Here is a 16249-nt window from a genome sequence, read left to right on the forward strand (position 1 = left end):
CCAAGCAGTGCTGAGCAGGGCCCGGAGATCTTCATATCTGTTTAATGCAGATATAACTGTGTTTCTGGTTATCTGTTGTGTGTATACATAATAAGTTGAATAGCATGCCCCAAAATTCATGTCCATCTGGAACCTTAAAATGTGACCCCATTTGGAAATAAGATTTTTTTTTTTTTTTTTTTTAAGACAGAGTCTTGCCTGTTGCCCGGGCTGGAGTGCAATGGCAAGATCTCAACTCACTGCAACCTCTTCCCCACTAGGTTCCAGCGATTCTCCTGCCTCAGCCTCCTGAGTTGCTGGGACTACAGGCACACGCCATCACACCCGGCTAATTTTTGTATTTTTAGTAGAGATGCGGTTTCACCATGTTGGTCAAGATGGTCTCGAACTCCAAACCTTGTGATCCACTCGCCTCAGCCTCCCAAAGTGCTGGGATTATAGGCGTGAGCCACCGTGACTGGCCTGAAATAAGATCATTGCAGATGTAATTAGTCAAGGATCTCAAGATGTTACACTGGACTTAGGATGGGTCCTAAATCCAATGACTGGTGTCCCTATAAGAAGGTGAGACACAGAGAGAGGAAGGCTGTATGACGGTGGAAGCAGAGATTGAAGTATTGAGACCATGGGCCACAAGGTGCCACCAGAAACCAGAAGAGGCAAGGAGGGGCTCTCCCCTACAGCCTTCAGAGGGAGCAGGGCCCTGCCTCCGCGTTGATTCTGGACTTCCAGCCTCCAGAACTGTGAAAGAATACGTTCCTGTTGTTTTAGGCTACTAAGTGTGTGATAATTTGTCACAGTGACCCTAGGAAGCTGTTACAGTATATTTCTGCTTTATATATAAAAATTGTAGGCCAGGCATGGTGGCTCACGCCTGTAATCCCAGCACTTGGGAGGCCGAGGCGGGCAGATGACCTGAGGTCGGGAGTTTGAGACCAGCCTGACCAACATGGAGAACTCCTATCTCTACTAAAAACACAAAATTAGCCAGGCGTAGTGGCGCATGCCTGTAATCTCAGTTACTCAGGAGGCTGACGCAGGAGGATCGCTTGAACCCAGTGGGTGGAGGTTGCAGTGAGCCGAGATCATGCCACTGCACTCCAGCCTGGGAGACGAGCAAAACTCCATCTCAAAAAAAAAAAAAAAAAAAAAAAAAAAAAATTGTGATCTTCCCTCACATGGCCCAATAACCTAACCTAAGATCCTTAACTAATTACATCTGCAAAAAACCTTATTTCCAAACGAGGTCACATTGTAAGGTTCTAGGTGAACATGAATTTTGGGGCATGTTATGCAATCCATTACATATGCATACAATATATATGATACACAGTTATACCTGCATTAAAGATATGCAGATTTGCAACCCCTTGGGAATGACTGTCACCCGTCTCTCTTTTTTTTGGGGGGGGGGGGTTGGGAGGGTGGGGTAGAGTCTCTCTCTCTCACCCAGGCTGGAGTGCAGTGGCACAATCTCAGCTCACTGCAACCTCTGCCTCCTGGGTTCAAGTGATTCTTCTGCCTCAGCCTCCTGAGTAGCTGGGACTACAGGTGCATGCCACCACACCTGGCTAATTTTTGTATTTTCAGTAGAGACAGGGTTTTACCATATTGGTCAGGCTGGTCTTGAACTCCTGACCTTGTGCTCTGCCCACCTCGACCTCCCAAAGTGCTGGGATTACAGGCATGAGCCACCGAGCCTGGCATATCATCCCTGTTTCCAGTGCTCTAAAGAAAGGATGTCCAATATTTTAGCTTTCCTGGGCCACATAAGAACAAGAATTGTCTTAGGCCACACGTAAAATACAGTAATGATAGCTGATGAGCTGACAAAGAAACACACACACAAAAACTCAATGTTTAAGAAAGTTTAAGAATTTGTATTGGGCTGCATTTAAAGCAGTCCTAGGACGCATGCAGCCCACGGGCCCCAGGCTGAACAAACTTGCTCTAAAGTCTTTTAAACAACAGCTGGAAAATTCTTGTTTGAGCCCAGAGAAAACCTCCAGGGTTTTAGGAAGACGAAAATGTGAGTTTATCCAAATGGAAAACATTTAATGCTGCTGGTTGGAGCAAATGATCAGGCAAACAACCCATCATGTTTCACCGGCTCAAACAGACTTTTTTTGAAAAGAATTATACTATTCTCATTGAACAATTAGTTTTACAGGGGGAGGGGGAATTCCAGAGAATGCAGGGTAGAAAAAAAGAATCTCAAGCTCTCCATATTTCAACCTCTGGGAAAAAACGTTCTCTAACTGCCAAGGGAAATACCACTCAGAATACACTCCTTCAGACTGGAGGATTTGCCCAGAAAACAGAAACAGTTTCTTTCTTCTTTTCTTGAGACAGGGTCTCGCTTTGTCACCCAGGAGGAAGTGCAGTGGTGCAATCATGGGTCACTCCAGCCTCGACCTCCAAGCAATCTTCCTGCTTCAGCCTCCCAAGCTGCTGAGACTATAGGCGTGCACCACCATGCCTGGCTCATTTTTAAATTTTTTTGTAGAGACAGGGTCTCACTATGTGACCCACGCTGGTCTTGAACTCCTGCACTGAAGCAATCTGCCGACCTCAGCCTCCCAAAGTGCTGGGATTGTAGGTGTGAGCCACCACGCCCGGCCCATACAACAGTTTCTAAAAAAGAAAAACTGCACACCCAACTCAGAGAGAAATCGTTCTTGACGATTCTGGGTACAATCATGAAAAACAGTGAGAGGCAACCTCAGGAAGAAAACTGGAGTCTTTGGATGAGAAGCATTAAGTAATCAGAATGACCACTGACATTAATTAAGCGCTTTCTGCATTCTGGGAGCTGTGCTGAAGGCTTGACAGCCACTCTCTCATTTCATCTCACTACAACCTATTGAGGTAGGCACTGCTCTCCTCACTTTACAGATGAGGAAACTGAGGCACAGAGAGGTTAAGTCACTTACTCAAGGTTATACAGCTAGCGAAAGGAAGGCTGGGGTTTGAGTCCTGGTCTAAATTCAAGACCAAGGCGCCCAGACACCAACTGTCATGCTGCGTGTGGGTTGCTTCTGTCCTGGTCGCAATGGATTAATGAACTAATGATGTAAGCAGCCCAAGCCAAGGCACCTGCAGCCTTTGGCTCAGGGGAAATTCAAAAGCTTGGCAATCCCTTCCTTGGATTATGTTTAATTCCAGGTGTCCTGGAATTAAAGAAGAATGACCTTGATGATGTTTCAGCATGGGTCCCAGAGACCTCCACATGGAAGGAGCGCCGGCCGGAGCGACGCCACCATGGAACCTACTGGTTCTGTGGTCCAGCTTCTCTTGGCCACTGGGGGCCTGACCCTCCCAATCCTGCTGCTGCTTCTGGAGGGAATGCCAATCACAGGACCCTAGCTCCTTGCCAGTGTGGGCCACAGGAATGAACATGTGACTCAAGCTGGGCCGATCGGAGCCTTCCATGAAATTAGAGATGGAAAAGCATCTCTTAGAGATTGTAAACCCCGAAGTTACAGGCTCTGGGCTGCTGGCAGCCACCTTTGCCACCAGATGGAAGAAATAATGAGGTCAGCATGCAAAGAGATGCAGACTTGAGAGGCCTGGGTGCAGGTGAAAGGCCTGAGGACATTAAGCTTCCAGATCCAGCCATACCTGAAGCAGCCTCAGTCTGCCCATCGCTGCCTGAAACTTAGCAGAAACCCAGGGCTCTCCCACCCTCTCCAATCAGGGATGGTCAGGGTTAGGCCACACTGGCCAAGTGCTGGGGACGTGGATTTTCAGTGCAGGGTGTGCTGTTCCCCCAAAGAACATTGCCTGTAACTCACTTAACTGCTCACCAAGCACATCTTGATACTGCATAACAGAACGTTGTTATGCAATCAAATGCCCAGGTGAACACCCTGCATTTCTGCCTCCCCAGTCCCAATCCTCCCTGAGGCACCCATTAGCCCTTTTCAGAGCAGGTGGTTGGTTCCAGAGATGTGCATGTGATCCAGACTAGCCAATCACTGCACCTCACTGCAACCCCTGGGTCACAGTGATTGGTCCAGATGGGGTACATAACCCTGCTGGCCAATCAGCATTCTTCAGTGTCCCTGGCAACTGTGATAGGTTCAGGAATTGACCTGGGAACCACGCCACTTCCAGGCTAAGGCTCAACTCTGGGATGTGGGTAGAAGCCTTTGGGAAGAAGAGGCTCCCTTAGGCAGACAAGCTGCTGGGGGGGAAGGGCACCTAACAGTGATGGTCCCCTGCACAGTGAAAGCAGAGCAAGAGGTGGAGAGCGGGAGCTGGGCCTGGCTGACATCACTAAGCCTGGATCCAGGGAGACACGAAGGTGTGGCATGGAAGACGTCTTGGTCTTGGCCTTGGCCTTGGTCTTCCTTCCGCAAAGCCAGAAGGAGATGGTTCTGTCCTTGCGATCTCAAGAGCCCTGACACCACACACAAGCCTGGGCTGGATCCTTGCCATCCACTCCAGACACCCCAGCTTGGGTAGCATCTAAGCCTGGGGCTTCAGCCCACATGGTCCCAGGCCCTGCGGTGAGCTGGCTTCTCATTCTGGACATTTCCGGACACTGAAGGCCAGCAGGCGGCCCTGAAACCCTCGGCCGCGCTATCTGGAGACCAGAGAGCTGCTATGAGACTGGCCGGAGGAGGAGGACGAAGTGGCGGTGCTGAGCTGGGAGAAGCCGCTGGTGCAGGATTCCAGGCTGGACATGGAGCCCCTGGGGAGGAAAGGCACGGCACACGTGACCCTCTCACAGTGGCAAAGCCCTTAGGCTGACACGCAGCAGTGGAAAAGCTGTTGACGCTGCAGTGAGGCCCCAGGGCCCCGGGCCAAGTGCAGACGGACGACAAGCAAGAGACACCATAAAGTGAAAAGCACTACCCAATTCCCCACAACCCCATCTCCCCAGACGGAGCCCAGCCTGCCACAGACCCGTCAGGGGCTCTCTTGACATAAGGCCCCAGCATGGCCCAAGGCTGCCACAGCCCAGGGAGTCCCCGTCCCTGTGTCCAGTCTCACTCCCTCCTTGCTCTTTTCATACAAACTCCACAGGCCTCCTCCCAGCTCCTACAGTGGACTTTGTGTGTGCTGAGTCTGAAGCAGAAGCCCCTTCTCTTCTCCCCGAGCTGTCTGGTTATCTCCTACTCCAAACTGCAGGGCAAGAACTTTATTTTCTTATATAGAGATGGGGGTGAGGGGGTGTCTCACTATGCTGCACAGGCTGGTCTTGAACTCCTGGGCTCAAGCAATCCTCGCGCCTTGGCCTCCCAAAGCTCTTGGATTCCTGGTGTGAGGCACCATACCCAGCCTCTGAGAACTTTCTGGGATAAACAGCTGTATATCGGCACAGTCCCACACACCAACCACCGGCCACGTGAGCTGCTAATCACTGGAAATGCGGCCCATGCAATGGAGTTACTAAACTGTTTCATTTTGCTTACTAAGTTAAACTATTTCATTCTGCTTACTAAGTTAAATTGCTGCAGGTGGCCAGCAGCGACCGGATGGGACAGGGCCACTTTAGGCTCTCACTACTCAAAGCATGGTCCGGGAACTGGCAGCACCAGCGGTGCTGGGGCTTGTTAGAGATGTGGAACCTCGCCAGGTGCCATGGCTCATGCCTCTCATCCCAGCACTCTGAGAGGCTGAGGTGGGAGGCTCACTTGAGGCCAGGAGTTAGAGACCAGCCTGGGCAACATGGCGAGACCCTATCTCTACAAAATATTTAAAAATTGGCTGGGCGTGGTAGCTCATGCCTGTAATCCCAGCACTTTGGGAGGCCGAAGCCGGCAGATTGCTTGAGGCCAGGAGTTAGAGACCACCCTGACTAACATAGCAAAACCTGTCTCTACTAAAAACAAAAATTAGCTGGGCATGGTGGTGCACACCTGTAATCCCAGCTACTCAGGAGGCTGAGGCATGAGAATCACTTGAACCCAGGAGGCAGAGGTTGCAGTCAGCAGAGATCAAGTCACTGCACTCCATCCTGGGTGACAGATTGAAACTGTGTCTCAAAAAAAAAAAAAAAAAAAAGCTAGGCATGGTAGCATGAGCCGATAGTCCGAGCTATTCAGGAGGCTGAGGTTGGGGGATCACTTGAGCCCAGCAATTCAAGGCTACAGTACGCTAGTATTGCACCACTGCATTCCAGCCGGGGTAACTGAGTGAGACTCTATCTCCAAAGAGAAACAAATAAATAAAAAGACCCCCTGGTGACTTGGCTACACACCACTTAGATCTCACTCCAATGTCACATTCCAAATTCCTCTCCTCAGCCCTCTCCCAACCCAAGACCAAACGCCTGTCCTGTGCTCTGACAGCGCTCTAGGTTAAGCCCCCGAGCGCCTCCTGGCTGGGTGGCTGATAGAGTTTGTCTCTGGGCCCCGACCCAAATCTCCTCTGGAATTGTAATCCCCAGGTGTTGAGTGAGGGACCTGGTGGGAGGAGATTGGCTCATGGAAGCAGTTTCCCCCACGCTGTTCTCATGTTAGTGAGGGAGTTCTCAGGAAATCTGATGGTTTAAAAGTGTGTGCCTGCCTTTGCTCTCTCTCTCCTGCCCCTGTGCCTTCTGCCATGATTGTAAGTTTCCTGAGGCTTCCCCAGTCATGCAGAACTGTGAGTCAATTAAACTTCCTTTCTTTATAAATGTCCCTGGCTCAGGTAGTTCATTCGTTCTTTTCTTTTCTTTTTCTTTTTCTTTCTTTTCTTCTTTCCTTTCTCTCCCTCTTTCTTTCTTTCTTCCCTTTTTCTCTCTCTCTGTCCCTTCCTTCCTTCCTTCCTTCCTTTCTTTCTCTCTCTCTTTCTTTCTTTCATCTCACTCTGTTGCCCATGCTGGAGTGCAGTGGTACAATCTCAGCTCGTTGCAGTCTCCTCCTCCCAGGTTCAAGCCATTCTCCTGCCTCAGCCTCCCAAGTAGCTGGGATTACAGGCGTGCACCACCACACCCAGCTAAGTCTTGTATTTTTAGTAGAGACTAGATTTCACCGTGTTGGCCAGGCTGGTCTCGAACTCCTGACCTCAGGTGATCCTCCCACCTCAGCCTCCCAAAGTGCTAGGATTATAGGTGTGAGCCGCCACACCTGGCCTCGGGTAGTTCTTTATAGCAGTGTGGAAACAGACTAACACAGTGACCTTGGTCATGGCATCCATCGCTGCCCATAGTTAACTTGGGTGTGAGCATTTGTCTCTGCTCCATGACGGCACACCCCATCTGTGTGGTCCCTCCAGGATCCAAGCCACTTCCTGCCCCCTGAGGGTGACCAGGAAATGGCCTTTGAACTGATTTTCTCATGAAGCTACAGGAGGACAGGGCAGTAAGGTTCTCTCATTCTGATCACCCTAGACAAGTTGGTGTGCAGCGTCCCGTCCAGCCCAGCCCTCTGGCTTCCACATGCCCAGCTTCAGAATCAGCCTTCCCAGAGGCAACACTCCAATGCCTGTGTCTATTCCTCTGTGTCCCTCTGGGCCTCCACCTGTCACCTCACACTGAGAACCGATGGCCAAAACATGTGGCTTCAGAAAGAGTGAAATCGACAGCCACCCTCTGGGCTACCCATGTTCCTGGAATCCTTGGAGCTCCACCTGGAATTTGGGGGGTCTAGACTCAGCACCTTCCTGCAGCCTCAATTTTACCCCCACAGTAAAGCATTTAAAATACAGGCTGGCACGGTGGCTCACACCTGTAGTCTCATCACTTTGGGAGTCACAGGCGGGTGGATCACGAGGTCAGGAGTTCGAGACCAGCCTGATCAATGTGGTCAAACCCCATCCATACTAAAAATACAAAATTAGCTGGGCATGGTGGTGCATGCCTGTAATCCTAGCTAGTGACGAGGCTGAGGCAGGAGAATCACTTGAACCTGGGAGGCAGAGGTTGTGGTGAGCCAAGATCGCGCTCTTGCACTCCATCGTGGGCAACAGAGTGAATCCATCTCAAAATAAATTAATTAGTTAAATAAAAAGAATTTAAAGTATTATTTTTCAGATGAACACTAACGCAGCAAAAAAATAAAAGAAAACTAACGCAGATCCATCACAAAGCAGGGTGTGAATTCATGTTCTCTTTTATAAAACGCAAAACCTGGAAGAAATTGCCTTCTCCACCTCCTGACCTTCTCCCTGGCTTCTGCTGCAGCAGGCATACTGCATGCCCAGGGGACAGGCAGCTTCCCCCAACCATCTCATCCTCATGATACACCCACAGGGCTGGGCTCCAGTGGTTCCCATTTAAGGAATGATGCACCTGAGGCTCAGAGAAGTAAAGTGATTTGCCTGAGGTCACAGAGCAACCAGGAAGCGCTGGAGGTCTTAACCACTAGACTTCCCTGTCTCTCTGAAAGCAAGCAACTTCGGGAGAGTCGTCCAAAAGGCACTCTTTTAGAATATTCTAGAACATTCCCATGGAATTCTAGGAGTGACGGGAGGCCCACATGAGAGGATTTCAGACTCCCCTTCTCCCCTCCAACTACTCCAGGGTTTCATTGGAAGGAAAGGCCCTGCTTCGGAAGTAGAGCTGGGCCGTCCTCATACCCCGTCGGGGGCTGGGTTACCTAAGAACTCCATCCATGCCCGTGCTGGGCCCCCGCCCAGGGAGAAGCTGACCCGGCTGGGAGACAAGCACCAGGCATCTGCTCTGTAAACAGCCCCAGCGCCCATCCTGCCCAGGCCCCCTCTCCCCAGCCCTCCTACCTGAAGTCCTCAGAGGCGAGCACCTCACAGTAGTAGAGAAGTTTGCACTTGGGGCCTGGGCTGTGCAGAGCCGTCAGGACGTCGTCCACTCCTGGGAGGCTGCAGGCCACGCTGCCAGGGGGGCTGTGCATTTGCCACTGCAGCAGGTAGACTCCGGGCCACCGGGTCACATGGGAGCCCTGAAACACAGAAGCCCTGCCCTGAAGCCCTGGGTCCTCCTGAGGACACGTCGAGGGGCCTGAGACTTCTCGGGCTCCTCATCACTAGGCTTGGAAAATGGGGCTCTTCACGCTCTGTCCCTTTCACTAATCCACCAGCAAATCTTCCTGTCGGGACCTCTGGAAGCCATCATTGCTATTACCCCTGTATCCTGGGACCAGACCCTCCCTCTTAATCTGGAAAGGAGCTGAAGCCTGGGGTGGGGGTGCAATTGCAGGATAACAGAGGCTCTTAAACACCTGGATTTGGCGGGGCTTTCTCCCTGCTGAGCGGGATTTGCAAACCAAGGGGATTAGGAGAGGGATTTGGGCCAGGAGCTCACAGGTGCTTAGAGAGAATCTGCAGAGGGGTCAGGGAGAGTGGGAAAGGGAAGTGTTCGGTTTTTACAAGAAGAGCAACTTTGTGTGGCCAGATGCTGTGGCTCTCGCCTGTAATCCCAGCACTCTGGGAGGCCGAGGCAGGCGGATCACCTGAGGTTGGGAGTTCGAGACCAGCCTCACCAACATGGTGAAACCCCATCTACTAAAAATACAAAAAATTAGCCAGATGTGGTGGCGCATGCCTGTTAGTCTGGCTACTCAGGAGGCTGAGGCAGGGGAATCTCTTAAACCAGGTGGCAGAGGCTGTGGTGAGCCAAGGTTGCGCCGCTGCACTCCAGCCTAGGCAACAAAAGCATAACTCCATCTCAAAAAAAAAAAAAAAAAAAAGAAGAGCAACTTCGGGTTGGCCTGGGTTGAGATGTTCGTTGGGATCCAGGGGTGGCTGTGACAGGCATGTGCAGGACGGCCCTCCACCCTCTCCCCTGGGAGACTCCGGTGAGATCGCCAGCGTCTGCCAGTGCTCCTGGAGCCGGTGCTTCGTGTGTGCATGTGTAATTTGGGGGGTCAGAGAATGAAGATCCACTTGCAATGCTGGCCTCCTGGAGAATGTGGGGGCCAATGGGGGCAGCCCATATTCTGGCTACACATCCAAGTTCCGTTCCAAGACTACATTTCCTTTGTTTGGTTTTTTTTGAGATGCAGTTTCACTCTTGTTGCCCAGGCTGGAGCGCAGTGGTGCAATCTCAGCTCACTGCAACCACCACTTCCCACGTTCAAGCAATTCTGCCTCAATCTCCCAATAGCTGGGATTACAGGTGCATGCCACCACACCTGGAGATATATATATATAGTTTTTTCAGTAGAGATGGGGCTCTCACCATGTTGGCCAGGCTGGTCTCGAACTCCTGACCTCAGGTGATCCACCCGCCTTGGCATCCCAAACTGCTGGGATTCCAGGCATGAGCCACCACGCCCGGCCCAAGACCTACAGTTTCTTTTGCATCAGTTCTGAAACTGCAGTGTGCATCAGAAATCTGATTGCTGACCTCAAGACTTTAGCGCCTCCCCTTCCATTCACACTAACTTTGGACCCCTACGCAGTACTCACGCTGCCCTCATGTCCACCCACCCTCTCCCTGCGGCTTCCATTTTGTTCTTTCTGTTCCTTCCACCTGGAATGTCAGCCCCTCTCACCCCCTCCCAGACCCAGCCACAACTCAAGGTCTTCTTCCATATTGAAGCCACTTCAACGCATGCAGGTGACCTGGACTTCTAATTCCATCACACTCATCCTGTCCCCATGTGTGAGTTAATGCAGTGGGTTGAACAACGTACCCCCAAAATTCATGTCCAACCAGAACCTCAGAACATGACCTTATTTGAAAATAGGGTCTTTGTGGTTAAGGATTTAGGGTGAGGCCAGCCAAAGTGGCTCACGCCTTTAATCCCAGCACTTTGGGAGGCTGAAGCGGGAGGACAGCTTGAGGCTGGGAGGTGGAGGCTGTAGTGAGCTGTGATCGCACCACTGCACTCCCAGCCCCACAACTGTGTCTTGATCATGGATAGAGTGAGACCCTGTCTCTTAAAAAAAAAAAAAAATCAGGATTTAGGGTGGGTTCTAAATGCAGTGACTGATGTCATTACAGGAGATGGGGAGATTTGCGACTCAGAAGAGAGACAGACAGAGGAGAAAGCCCTGCAAGGATAGAGGCAGAGACTGGGATGATGCATCCACCCACCAGGAAGACCCAGCATTGCCAGGAGACACCCAAGGCCAGGACAGAGGCACAGAATGAACCCCTCCCTAGAGCCGTCAGAGGGAGCGTGGGCCTGCCCACACCTTCGTCTTGGACTTGTGACCTCCTGAACTGTGAAACAATACATTTCTGCTGTTTTAGGCCACCCTGTTTGTGATAACTCATTACGGCAGCCCCAGGAAACAAAAACACTCAGATCCTGTTAGGATTCCCATTTCTCAGATGGGGAAACTAAGGCTCCAGACCCTGTGCTTCTCCCAAGACACCCGCCGCCTCTCTGCAGAGTGCCTCGTGCTTTCTCGATGCTGCATCAGCTGCCTCCCATTTCTCAGATGGGGAAACTAAGGCTCCAGACCCTGTGCTTCTCCCAAGACACCTGCTGCCTCTCAGCAGAGCGCCTCGTGCTTTCTCGATGCTGCATCAGCTGCCTCCCATTGGGCGGGTGAGCACTTCATTACATGAGACACTGTGTGTCTTTCCTCCACCCTGTCCTGCAGGGTCCCCAAGGCTGGGGACTAGCAGCCCATCTGTCCTCTGCCGCATGCCCAGGAGCCTGGCACGCAGCAGACAGTGAATGAGGGATCCAGAGAATGCAAACCTGTATGCTCTCCCCTTCCCGGCAGATGAGGGGAGCCTCCACACGGCTGTAATCCCTGCCCAGGACCCAGCCTTTGTCAATCAGCTGCCCGCTGGCCCTGGTCCCTGGGTCCCGGGTGCCCGGCCTGGGCACCTGCTTGGTGTGATACAGGCTGAACACCACGTCCCCTCGCAGGATGTCAAAGTCCCAGGTGATGACCGACTCCCCTTCCAGAATCTCCACGGCCACCTGCGTGGAGACAGGCAAGGTCTGAGAGTCACAGCCGAGACGGAAGAGCTGGGGTTGGGAAAACAGTGGCAGGGGGGCTGCGGGTGACCCCTGAGGTCTTCTTTCCCAGGCCACATGGTTGTTCCCTACAGGAATGCCCTCCTTTTTTTAGTTTTCTCCTGAGACCTGGCCTGCAACAGCTCTCTGGCATAAGAATCCTCGTCTGGCATGGGCTTGGTGGCTCATGCCTATAATCCCAGCACTTTGGGAGGCTGAGGCAGGTGGACCACTTGAGGTCAGGAGTTCGAGACCAGCCTGACCAACATGGCAAAACCCCATCTCTACTAAAAATACAAAAATTAGCCAGGCGTGCTGGCACACACCTGTAATCCCAGCTACTCAGGAGGCTGAGACACAAAAATCGCTTGAATCCGGGAGGCAGAGGTTGCAGTGAGCCGAGATAGTGCCACTGCACTCCAGCCTGGGAGACAGAGCAAGACTACATCGCCAGAAAAAAAGAAGCGGAGTGTTGAATAGTGGTGAAACCCCATCTCTACTAAAAATAAAAACAAACAAAAATTAGGCAGGTGTGGTGGCCGGCACCTGTAATCCCAGCTAATCAGAAAGCTGAAGCAGGAGAATTGCTTGAACCTGGGAGGCAGAAGTTGCAGTGAGCCAAGATCGCACCACTGTACTCTAGCCTGGGTAACACAGTGAGACTCAGTCTCAGGGGAAAAAAAAAAAAAAAAGCATCCTTAATCCTCATCTCAGGCTGTATTTTGGGGTCATCTGACCTAAGATGACAGACACCACAGCCCAACAGACCCCACCCCCCGACCAGGTCCCCCTGGCACCTCGTGAGGGGCCCCTCGGAGCACACTGGCTGAATGGTAGGTCTCGCTCCACTGCCGCAGCTGGTCTGCCTGCTCCTGCTCCTCTTCCGTCATGTAGAGGGACTTGGGGACCAGCCCTCCTTCAGGGACATTACACTGCAGGTGAGAGATAAAGGGTGGCGGGTCAGGGCCAGTGGAGGCCTGGCTGGCCTGACCCACAGGAGGGTGCCATGTGACCCCAAAGCCATTCATAACAGCAACCCCTGACTGACTGGGCTGTGGGCTTCCCTGACCCAGTGAAATCCCCAGGTCCACCAGTGCAATAGAGACTATTCTTCCCGTTGCACAGAAGAAGGAATGGAGGCTCAGAGAAGTCAGGCCACTCACCCACAATCACACAGCAGAAAGTGAGTAAGCCTGGGCACAAACCCACATTCATCAGGCCCATGCTCATGTCCCTTTACGCCGGTGCCAGACTGACAGCCAGGCTGCGGCCTCTCCACTCCGCACCCCAGAGCAGCTGCCTCTTCCCACCCCTAGAAATCAGGGTGGAACCGTCGCTGCACTAGGCTAATTGACAGATTTCCCCAAACCAAAGGCACCCTGGACAGCCAGGCCTTGGCAGACCCCTCTGCCACCACCAAGCAATGATTCCCCCCACCGTGTTTCACTTGCAGAAACACTGAAATCAACAAGCAAGGCCACCCTTCCATGTCCTTCTGTAAGTCACTCTCAGATCTGCAGGCCTGTTTGCTAAAAATAAGTCGTGTGTGCCACGTGTCACAAATGGAAAGAGCAGACAAGCCTGGAAAAATTCCTAGGAAAAGACTTTTTTTAATCCAGAAATGATGCAAGCTCACTGTTGGGTATTTTCTTCTGTTAGACGCGAAGAGGGCCCAGGCCACTGGTGGCCATATGAGACGACAGGGTTGTGACCTAGAATCACCCCAGCCTGTCATTTCACCCCCAAGGGAGGCAGGAAAAGAGTTCTGGACACTGCCTCCCTTGAAGCGGTGGCCTAATCATCTCAGGCTGTGTGGCTGTGGGTTGGAGACCAGTTCTAGCTCCAGGGTTTAGAGCTGCAGAGACATTCAGGTCACATCCCTGCAGTGAGTAAGCAGGTAAACTCACTGCTGCGGCCGCATGCAGGGGCTCACGCCTGTAATCCCAGCACTTTGGGAGGCCAAGATGGGCAGATCATCTGAGGTCGGGAGTTCGAGACCAGCCTGACCAACATGGAGAAACCCCATCTCTACTAAAAATACAAAATTAGATGGGTGTGGCAGCTCACGCCTGTAATTCCAGCTACTCAGAAGGCTGAGACAGGAAAATTGCTTGAAACCAGGAGGCAGAGGTTGCAGTAAGCTGAGATCACGTCACTGCACTCCAGCCTGGGCAAAAAGAGTAAAACTCCATTTAAAAAACAAAAAGAAACTCACTGCTGTTTAGCAATATCTTTGATGGGAATACAGAATGGGTAAGCCTTTGACTGCCCTTGTCTTTAGGCTTCCAGAAACTTCTATCTTACTCACTATGTTTGAAGGACCCAAGATAAGCCCAACCTCAGAAAGGCATCACCTCTCTTTGAAGCAGCTTCTAAAGCAATCCCGTTGGCTGCCAGGAGCCAGCAAGGCCCTCCCCAAGCAGAGCGCACATGCAGCACCCAGCCCTCCTCCACCTCCCAGCCCCACTCCGGGAATCCCAGCCTCCCTGCCAGGCGGGCCCCCTCCTCCAGCCCAGGTCTGGCTGCAGACAGACGTGGACGCCTCACCACACTCTCTCCCCCAAGGAAGTCAGGGATCACTTCTCTATCCAGATAGTCCACAAGGCCTCCAGGTCCCTGGTAGTTGCTGCCACTGTAGATGAGAAACTTGTGCCTGGTGTTCTCGTTGATGAAGGGGCTGATCTGAAATGCGGACATAAAGGCAAGATGGGAATGTATTTTTTAATTGAGATATAATTCATATAACATAGAATTAATCTTTGTAAAGTGCACAATTCAGTGGCTTTCGGTGCACTCACCAGCACCTCTGTTAGACACGTTCAGCTGCCCGAAAGGGAACCCCGTTCCCAGCCCACACTGACTTCGAATCTCCCCTCTCCCAGTCCGTGGCAACCACCCATCTGCACTCTGTCTCTATGGATTTGCCTATTCGGCACATTTCTTTTCGTTTCTGTTTTTGAGACAGAGTCTCGCTCTGTCGCCCAGGCTGGAGTGCAATGGTGCAATCTTGGCTCACTGCAACCTCCATCTCCTGGGTTCAAGTGATTCTCCTGCCTCAGCCTCTCAAGTTGCTGGGATTACAGCACCCACCACCACGCCTGACTAATTTTGTATTTTAATTTTGTACTTTTGTATTTTCACCATGTTGGCCAGGCTGGTCTTGAACTCCTGACCTCAGGTGATCTGCCCGCCTCGACCTCCCAAAGTGCTGGGATTACAAGTGTGAACCACTGTGCCCGGCCCTATTCCGCACATTTCACATAAAGGAGATCACGCGGTACATGGGCTTCTGTGTCTCGTCTCTTTCACTGAGCGTCATGTGTTCAAGCCCTCTCCGTGTTGGAGAATGGATCAGTGCTTCCTTCCTTTTTATGGGCGAATGCTATTCCATTATGTGGATGGAACAGTATGCCACAGTTTGTTCATTCCAAATGGAATCCATTTCAAAACTGAGCTCTAAGCCACATGTTGATAAGGAAGGAAGGGGAGGGAGAGAAGGAAGGAAGGCGTCCTTGGCATGGTAGGAGACAGGCCAGTTCAACAGGGAACGTCATAAGCAAGAGATGGATGAGAAACCTGCAATCCCCTCCTGCAGGGCTCTCCCCTGTCCGCAGCCCCACTGCCCTCTGTGCTGTGCTGGGCCCCCAGGAGGAGCCCGGCCCAGGCTCCGACTCTTACCAGCGTCCAGAGCACGGGGAAGACTCGGGGGGCTCGCACGATAAGCAGCCGGCCCAGGGTCTCTGGGTAATTGTCTTCGACCACCTCGATCATCCGCAGCAGGGCCTTCACCCCTGGCCGCCACAGGTGCCGCATGTTGAGTCCCTCCAAGTCCAGCAGGCAGGTCCAGGAGCTGCGGGAGAAACGGCCCCAACTCCACCTGGCTCTGCCGCGTCCTGGGGCTACCAGCACCCTCCCCACGGGGGATGAACAGAGAGGCTCCGAGAGGCAGGGCCGGGAACAGAGGGGGGTCCTGCCACAGTGGGGAGCCCGCGCAGCAAAAAGGATCAGAGTGTGGACTTCGGGGCCGAGCACCCGAATTCAAGTCTCACCTCCATCGCTGAGAGCCTCGGGTCAGGGGCAGAGACCCACCCTTTCTCTAGGACAGTGGCAAAGGGAGTAATAATCCCCATCTGAAGCAACTGCTGTTAGGATCAAGTGACATGGTATATACAAAGCTCTCTGCAAGGACGGGCATGCTGCCTGCCCTCAATTAAAGCTGGTTATCATGGCTGGGCGCTGTGGCTCATGCCTCTAATACCAGCACTTTGGGAGTCTGAGACAGGGGGGTCGCCTAAGGTCAGGAGTTCAAAACCAGCCTGGCCAACATGGTGAAGCCCCGTCTTAAAAAAAAAAAATGCTGGTTATCACGAGTGGCCATTTAGGCTTAGTGTTCCATGACTGGAATGCTCAGCATGTAGAAGTTA

At 52.2% G+C, this 16249-nt stretch overlaps 1 protein-coding gene across 2 annotated transcripts in view; it reads right to left on the bottom strand.

Annotated features, from left to right (window-relative positions):
• Nucleotides 1-1859: 1859 nt before the first annotated feature.
• SEC14L5 (SEC14 like lipid binding 5) overlaps nt 1860-16249 on the bottom strand; it is a 51261-nt gene continuing 36871 nt past the window's right edge. For both annotated transcript variants that reach the window (XM_010339166.3, XM_010339165.3), the window contains exons 11-16: nt 15504-15675; nt 14373-14507; nt 12623-12757; nt 11562-11789; nt 8668-8846; nt 1860-4696 (exon numbers count right to left, since the gene is read on the bottom strand). In XM_010339166.3, the coding sequence (XP_010337468.1) occupies nt 4585-4696; nt 8668-8846; nt 11562-11789; nt 12623-12757; nt 14373-14507; nt 15504-15675 (961 nt within the window). In that variant the 3' untranslated portion in view covers nt 1860-4584. The remainder of the gene's footprint in view (nt 4697-8667; nt 8847-11561; nt 11790-12622; nt 12758-14372; nt 14508-15503; nt 15676-16249) is intronic.

The sequence above is a fragment of the Saimiri boliviensis genome, chromosome 12 (assembly GCF_048565385.1).
Source record: "Saimiri boliviensis isolate mSaiBol1 chromosome 12, mSaiBol1.pri, whole genome shotgun sequence".
Lineage (NCBI taxonomy): Eukaryota > Metazoa > Chordata > Mammalia > Primates > Cebidae > Saimiri > Saimiri boliviensis.